The sequence below is a fragment of the Halichoerus grypus genome, chromosome 2, assembly GCF_964656455.1.
Source record: "Halichoerus grypus chromosome 2, mHalGry1.hap1.1, whole genome shotgun sequence".
In the NCBI taxonomy this organism is placed as follows: Eukaryota; Metazoa; Chordata; class Mammalia; order Carnivora; family Phocidae; genus Halichoerus; species Halichoerus grypus.
The window spans coordinates 188,957,359-188,965,288 of NC_135713.1; the positions used below are offsets into that span (position 1 = coordinate 188,957,359).

At 55.3% G+C, this 7,930-nt stretch overlaps 1 protein-coding gene across 1 annotated transcript; it reads right to left on the reverse strand.

Moving 5' to 3' along the window:
• Nucleotides 1-2,441: 2,441 nt before the first annotated feature.
• On the reverse strand, nucleotides 2,442-6,174 carry KRT36 (keratin 36). Its single transcript, XM_036069115.2, has 7 exons — nucleotides 5,728-6,174; nucleotides 4,979-5,061; nucleotides 4,544-4,700; nucleotides 3,843-4,004; nucleotides 3,614-3,739; nucleotides 3,219-3,439; nucleotides 2,442-2,819 (listed from the first exon to the last, which is right to left on the reverse strand). The coding sequence occupies exons 1-7, from the start codon at nucleotides 6,172-6,174 to the stop codon at nucleotides 2,624-2,626; spliced, it is 1,392 nt and encodes a 463-aa protein (XP_035925008.1). The 3' UTR covers nucleotides 2,442-2,623.
• Between the last annotated feature and the right edge of the window lie 1,756 nt (nucleotides 6,175-7,930).

The following is a 7,930-nucleotide window of genomic DNA, read 5'->3' on the forward strand; positions in this document are numbered from 1 at the left end:
TTATAAAACATATAAGTAATATTTTTAGGGGCACTTGGGTGGCTCAGTCAGTTGAGCGTCCAACTTATGGTTTCAGCTCAGATCATGATCTCAGGGTCCTGAGATCGAACCCCATATCTGGATCCGTGCTCAGCGGGGAGTCTGCTGGAGATTCTCTCTCTGCTCCCTCTCCCTCTGCTCATCCCCCTGCTCGTGCTTTCTCTCTCTCTGTCTCGTAAAAAAATCTTTTAAAAAAACATATAAGTAATATTTTTAAAGCTATGAAGTAGCCTCTAAATCATTCTGGGCTATTTCCATTCTTCCTTAGCACTCTTTTTATTAGGATGAAATAATTACCTGGAACCCCTTATCAGCAGGAACCAATCTTGCTTAGTAAGTATCCGAATTACTTTCCCTCCAGGACCTGTGCACTCTGCTGAGATGGGGTCTGCACTGTCCCCAGAACATGCCGTGGCCATGCTCTAAAATATCCTTTGCGTTCCTCCTTCCTGCTCTGCCCATCCTTCAAGGCCCCCATTAATTCCAAATCTCCCCGAAATCCCTAGCTCTCAGTGATCTCTCCCTGTCCTGAGAACCTGAGAGCCTGCCCCATACCCACACCTGCCATGCCTGGGCCAGCTGGGCCATCAGTTTCTTGAGGACAGGTCCTGTGATCCCACATTGGGTCCAGCTGCTTCCCGGGCACCCCCACTTCTCCCTAGACGTGCCCCTGCATTAGCACAGGGTTTTTCATGCATGGGGTGCTCAGTACATATCTGTTGACTGACTAATTGATCTGAGTGTGCGTCAATGAGCCAGATGGCATCTTGGCAAAGTATAAACAAGATCAGAACCACCTTGAAAGAGAGGATTATGTTCACTCTGGAGAAATTTGATAAAATGTGATGTTTTATATCATCTCTCTCTTGCCATCAAGAAAAGAGCAATGATACGGGCATCAAAAGGCTTGAGAGGGCGTCCTAAGCAGGCCCCCAGCAGCGCTAAGTTCTGGTCTGCACGGCAGTGAGCGATTTAAGCTGGAACTCAGTCAAGGGTGGGTGCGAGGTTGAGAATAGGAGGGCTTCCTTAACCAGCACAGATACTCTGAAAATTTCATAAAAACCTAGACAAAGCTACGTAAAGAAAGCACCCACAATCCCACGGGGCAGAGATGAGGCACCCCATACACTGTCGAGTGCGCCCATAAAGGGAACGCGCTGGGCAGTGGGAGGAGTTGACTGTGACTATTTGTCGGGACACAACCCTGCGTGGTCTGTCTGCCTGCAGCAGCAGGAGGAGGGCAGCTTGAGCGGTAGTCGGACGGCTCAGTCACGGCCCCATCCCTGGCTGGTCTCCATGCACCAGCAAACGGGTGGGACGCGCTCTGTGCAGCCCCGGCCGCCCACCTCTCCCCTCCGGAGGCTCAGGCCAGAATGGGGAGAGGCAGACCTCAAGCCCCAGAGCAGGAGTGTGGAGCACAGAGAGAAGCAGGGCCGGGCAGGGCTGCCCCTCTGACTTTGTCCAGTAGGTAGTAATGATTCGGGTTGGCGGGGCGGGGTGAGACACGATGTGCTGGGAAGAGCACCAGCGTCAGAATCAGAAGGGCCGGACAATGGCCTCTTCTCTGCCACTCACTGCTGTATGTCCTGGAGCAAGCTGCTGTCCTCTCTGGGTCTGTGTTCTCCACTAAAGAATAAATCAGGGGGACAAAGAAGGCGTGGGGCCCTCAGACTTCTCACAGGCCATGGTTCTCTGCTCAGAGGGGTGTCCGGGGCCCGGCGCAGTTAGGCTGGACGCCCGGAAGGTCACAGCTCAGCCAGTAGAATTCGGGGCACTCTGACCTCTGCCCTACAGTGAGCTTCCCTCCCCCTGCTCCTTGTCTGACCCCCCCACACGTCATTGTCCCTGCCGCCCTTCGCTTCAGCCCTGTACCCGGCACTGGGGACAGGAGTCACCTGGCCCTCCTGCCTTCATTGCCCAGCTCCCCTCCCAGAGGTGGTCTGCCCAGGCTGGCTGCCTGCGGTTTGCCTCTCCCTGGTTGGTCCTGGAAACCCCTCTCCTGAACTGTCACCAGTGTCAGGCCTGGGGGTGAGGCAGCAGGGTGGTGGAAGCGGGACAAAGGAGGAGAAGCTGAAGGGAAGGAGAGGGAACCCCCAGATCCAGGCAGGGCAACGAAGGAGGCCTGGCTTGGGAGCCTTTGCCCCTTGTGGGGCCGCCCCAGGTGGGTACCCATGGGCAGGGCTGAGCCTGTGGGTAATGACAATGCCCATCTCTTCCTGAGGGCCAGGGCCCAAGGTATCCCCATTTTTAAATATGTTAATCATCCTGTCACTTCCTACCACTCAGACCCAAAGAAGACAGACCTGAAACCCAAACCCGTAGCTTTACTGTGACACTTGATCAAACATCCCCACTAACTAACCTCATGAGAATAGACAGTCAAGTTTGCAATGCCAAGAGAACACACTTTATTGGGTCTATGTCCAGGGGAACCTAGTTTTGCATAGCATAAAAGCAGTTAAGTCCAGAAACACAATATAAGAAGTATTTTGGTAGAAAAAAATCTGCTGAGCGGGGAGCCCCTCTAGGGAATGGAGGGTCGTTTAGAGCCGAGAGCCATAGGCATGTCCTTGCAGTGTGCTGGCTACAGCGGGCAGGGCTGCAGGTGCTCCCTGGAGGAAATGACTTTCCCGTCTCTGATCTCCTCGGTGATGGTGCGGATCTGGGTGCTGACCTGGGGAGTCGGGCCGCTGGGCCCAGCCGGAGCACAGGGCCCAGTCGAGATGTAAGGTCCCCTAACCAAAGGCTTGCATTCCGTGGCACAAGGGTGCGCAGGCAGCCTGAGGAAATGAAATCAGATCAGAGTGCATCTGGCATCGGGGCATGGGACTGAGATTCCTGTTCAACGGATTTAGGGGATAGAGTGATTACAGGTGGGTGACAACAACGAATGGCTTCAGTGCCTCTGAAACCCCCAAGGGCTGCAGGGAGGAGGACGAGGAACCCCCAGCCAAGCACGATGGTTGGGGAAGCACTATGGGGTGGGGGTGGGGGGGCAGCTTGTGACCCTGTGATGACCAAGCTGGGACAAGAAAGGATCTCCAGGGAAAGGCTTTGGATCAATCCCTGTCATCTGAGCAAAAGCCTCTGCAGGGACTGACACCCTCTCCGAGGCCCCAAGGGCTGGTCCAGGAAGCCCTGTCCCCACACCTCGCTCTCCGGGGCGCACAGCCACTCACTTGCAGTCCTCGCTCTCCAGCAGGCGGCGGTAGGTGGCGATCTCTGACTCCAGCCGGGCCTTGACGTCCAGCAGCACCTGGTACTCCTGGTTCTGCCGCTCCAGGTCACACCTGATCTCAGCCAGCTGGGCCTCCACGTTGCTGATCAAGCACTGCATCTGGCCCAGCTGGGAGCCGTAGCGGGCCTCGGTCTCTGCCAGGGTGGATTCCAGGGAATTCCTCTGTAAGGGGAAAGAGGAAGAGCTGTTCATGGGAAGGAGTCCCACCCAGAGCCCGGTAGCTCTGGGTATCTGCATATCCCTCGTGATCACGCCCCAGGATAAGCCCTGTGCTGAGGCTGGTGGGTCAGGGCTTGCCAGGGGCTGTGGCCGGTCCCTCAGGCAGAGGCCACTCACCATGCTGTGCTGGGCCTGCAGCTCGATCTCCAGGGCGTTGACCGTGCGTCTCAGCTCGATGATCTCTGCCTGGCAGGACTGCAGCTGCTCCGAGCTGGACACCACCTGCTGGTTCAGCTCCTCGGTCTGAAACACAAGAGGGCCCAGAGCACGGTCAGACCTAGTGAAGCTCCTTTCAGGGAGAGCCCCTGCTCCAGGAGCCTGTGGTCCCGGGTGGCCCCAGCCCCACCTGGGTGTTGAACCAAGCCTCCACATCTCTACGGTTATTCTCCACCAGGGCCTCATACTGGCATCTCATATCATCCAGAATCTTGTTGAGATCCACTGGGGGGGCGGCATCCACCTCCACATTCAGTCGGTCCCCGAGTTGGCAACGGAGTATGTTGACTTCCTGCAGAGAGGAGGCACGATGGCATAAGGTTGTGGAAAGGAAGCTGGATTGAGGGTTCAGGTGGCTGGGTTCAAATCCTCCTCCCTCAGGGGCCGGCTGTGTAACCTCAGACAGGATCTTAACTTCTCTGAGCCTCGGTCCCCTCATGGACATATATCTACCTCCTCTGCAGATTCAGGAGAGTAAAATGAGATGATGCAAATGTCAGGCAAATAGAATAAGTGTTATCAGGCACTAGCATCCAGAGGGAGATTTAGTGTCATGGGCAGGAGTGTGGGATCTGTGTGACCTTAGGAAGTGACTTAACTTCTCTGTGCCTCATTTTTCTCATCTGTAAAATGGGACGGTTGCGAGGATGAAATGAAGTGAGAACAAAATGCAAAGTGTTTCAGATAGCTCCTGGCATGCAGTACGCCATCATCAACAAATGTCAGCTGGAGTTCCTGTGGGAGCAGTGGTCACCGTCGTTGTGCCCAAGGGTCACTAGGGGCTCCCTGCTGGATGGGAAACACTGGAAGGTCGCACGGCACCAGCCTCACCTCCTCGTGGTTCTTCTTGAGGCACAGCAGCTCCTCCTTCAGGGACTCCACCTGGGCCTCCAGGTCGGCCTTGCACAGGGTCAGCTCGTCCAGGATCCGGCGCAGGCCATTCGTGTCGGCCTCCACCAGCTGCCGCATGGACAGCTCCGTCTCGTACCTGTGCACACAGAGCCCTGCTGAGTCCGCAGGGAGGGAGCCAGGCACAGGCAGGGGGCAGCGGAGGAGCCGGGCACAGGCTGCCCTCCATCAGCTGCGGGGGCTGATTTGGGGTCAGCAGCACGGGGAGCCTTGCCTTGGACCCGGAAGGGATGCAGGGCCTGTGCTGTATTCCCACTTACGGTTCCATCTGGCCTTCCTCCCAGCTCACCAGCTCCCGAGGCCGGGAACAGAGGCGAGAGAAAGCATGACAGACCTTCCCCGATGAGGCCCACTCACTTGGTCCGAAAGTCGTCAGCAGCCAGCTTGGCGTTGTCAATCTGCAAGACTAGCCTGGTGTTCTCAGCCTTGGTCAGCAGGATCTGAGGAACAAGGGGCATCCCATGAGCTAGGAAAGGCCCAGCAGTGTGGAGTGGGTGGGAGGGAATCACCCAGCTCACAGAGGCCATGTTTCTAAGAACCACCAGTACCCTCAGCACCCGCAGCCCTGAGCCCAGGTATGGAGGGAGCATCAGTCCAGGAGGGGCATCCCTAGAAGTAGGCCCCAGAGTGACACAGTGGGGTGCCTCAGGGTGAGGTGGAAAGAACAGGTCAACCCGGATTCAGATTCTGCATCTAGCACTCAGAGGCTGTGCAATCTTGGGCAAGTGGCTGAACCTCCCTGATATCTAACTTCTGTATCTGTTGAATGGGTCCAGTAATACCCATCTCTCCCAGATGAGGGATAAATAATCCAACGGCTACAAAGCATCAGGCAGGGTGCCTGCATCCAGTAGGTGCTGGGTATAGGTTATTGCTCTTCCTACAGCTGAGACAGGGAGGGGAGGAGAAGGATGGCTGGCATAGTTATAAGCAAGCTAAAGACTCACACAGAGGTCTGGGTCCCCCAGGAAACCAGAACCCCAGACAGAAGAGCTTGCCCTGGACAGAGAATTCCCCAAGAGCTACCATCAGTGGGTAGTCCCTTGGGATGAGACAACCCCCCACCCAGGGCTGGGGATGCTGGAGAGGGGCCGGGTCCCCGTTACCTTCTGCTGGAGCTCCTCAATGGTTTTGAAATAGGACTGGTAGTCTGGGCAGATGTATGGGATCTGAGACTCGTACCACTCCCGGATGCGTTTCTCCAGCTCCGCGTTCTCGCGCTCCAGCTGGCGCACCTTCTCCAGGTAGTTGGCCAGGCGGTCGTTCAGGAACTGCATGGTCTCCTTCTCGCTGCCATTGAAGGAGCCCTCGCAGAACCAGCCCCCACTCCCAACAAAGCCAGAGGGGTGGCACCCAGCAGACAGGTAGGAGCCAGGGAAGCAGCTCCCGTGGCTGGACAGGCCCAGCCTGATGGAGGAGGCGGACCCCATAGTACCAGCAAGACTGGGTACCCTGCAGGAGCCCACAGAGCGGACAGAGGACACCCAAGAGAGGCCGCACAGGCCTTTGGCAGATCCAGAGGAGAAGACGGGGGAGCAGACCTGGGTGGCCATGATCCTAGCAGAGGAAGGTTGCAGCTTAGCAAGGAGCTCAGGTTCTAGGCTCTCAAGGCCTCTCTGGAGTATTTATATACACTCTCCATGGGGTGTTGGCATGTTACTCTTGGGAAAGCTAATCTCATTAGAATGTGATTTTTGCTACCTATCCAGAATTTCTTACCTTATTAAAAAAAATTTTTTTTTAATTTTGTTTGCTAAGTCAGGACTCTTGTCTATTGTCATTTCCTGGCAGAATATGAATTTTATTGCCTCTTCAAAGTCCTTGCACCAGATCCCATAAATCGGGAGTGGCCTCACAAATGACATTTGGTTCCTGCTCTCTCTGCTGTGCCTTCCCCTGAGCATCCCGGTCTGCCCACTTGTCACCCCCATCCACTTGTCACCCCCATCCACTTCCCCAGTGCTCACAGGTGCTCAGGGACGCCTGGGCCCCTGGGATGGTTAAAAGGGAGCAAAGGGGGCTACGATTCATGGGGCTACTGTGTGCCAGAGTCCTGGTTACGTCCTTTACACCTCACAATAATCCTGGGAGGTGGCCAATCTGTCTCCATTCCACCGACATGGAAACAGAGACACCGAATGGCTAAAAACAAGCTTGCTCAAGGTGAACAGGCAGTTGAGTGACAGAGCCTGGAACTGAGACCAGGGCTCTCAGACCCCAAATCCTACACTCTTGTCCCACCACTTCTCTCATAAAACCAAGGGCAAGTGCAGGCACCCAGAATTTAGGGACCCGAGACCTAGGTCCAAATGGTGGCTCTGTGGCTCATCTGCCCTGTGATGTGAGCATATGTCACTCTCTGGCATGCCTCAGTGTCCTCATCAGGACAGCAGAGGTCATCAGCCTACCCTGCCTGCCTCACACAGATACGAGGAGAATCAAACAGAATAGAAGTCAAAGTGTTTTTGAAAGCCATTGTGCACTATAGAAATATTGCTTACACGGGACAGTCTTTGATGATGGTTTATGGTTGTGGCCGGCAGAGGATCATGAATGTGAGCCCCCAAAGGGGCTGCTTTGGAGGGTGGTTTCCTTTGTGACCTGCAGGTCTCTGAACCTAGGAGAGTAGAATCAGGATCCTGAGGCAGCCTACACTGACCCCCCAGTCCCTGAGAAATGGGTCGATGCAGAAGACCAGAGATGGCTCATGCAGACTCTTTGGACAGGGAAGGAATAAGAACAAACGAAGCACTGCCAGGTAGTTAAGCAAGCTGGGAGGAGCACCTGAGAATTCACCACCACAGGTAAATTCCTTCTTCCGCCTCACAAAGTGGGATTTCCCAAGGCTCGGGCAACCTGCTCGCTCTTCTCCCACACAGACTTGGTTTGCAAGGCTGGCGTTTATGGAAGCATTTATGTGCTTCTGAAGTTGTAATTTAGCAACCTCTTAAAACTCTTTATAAGCTTCTCTCTGGAATTACTCAGGACAGTTGGCGGTGGTGCACACACCTCGCCCAGCGCAGTGGACACCTCGACGGGGTGCCTGAGAGCAGCCCCTCCTGGGAGTGAGAGCGGGGACCTCAGGCTCTTAGAGCAGCCCCATCGTCCCTGCTCTCCCAGCAGAGCCTCCGGGTTTCTCAACCTCAGCACTGTTGACATCGTAGACTACAGAATTCTTCGTGGTGGGGGCTTTGTGTGCATTGTAAGATGTTTTCAACATCTCTGGATTCCACCACCGGATGCCAGTAGCAACCTCCTCCCCCAGGTGTGAACCCCAAACTGTCTCCAGACATTGCCAAATGTCCCCTG

Bases quoted from the DNA above. Each gene is read 5' to 3' on its own strand.
- KRT36 (XM_036069115.2), bottom strand. From the start codon at position 6,174: ATGGCCACCCAGGTCTGCTCCCCCGTCTTCTCCTCTGGATCTGCCAAA. The intron at 5,062-5,727 runs GTAACGGGGACC...CTTGTTCCTCAG, and splicing joins TTGAGGAGCTCCAGCAGAAG to ATCCTGCTGACCAAGGCTGA. The intron at 4,005-4,543 runs GTGAGGCTGGTG...TCCTCTCTGCAG, and splicing joins TCAAGAAGAACCACGAGGAG to GAAGTCAACATACTCCGTTG.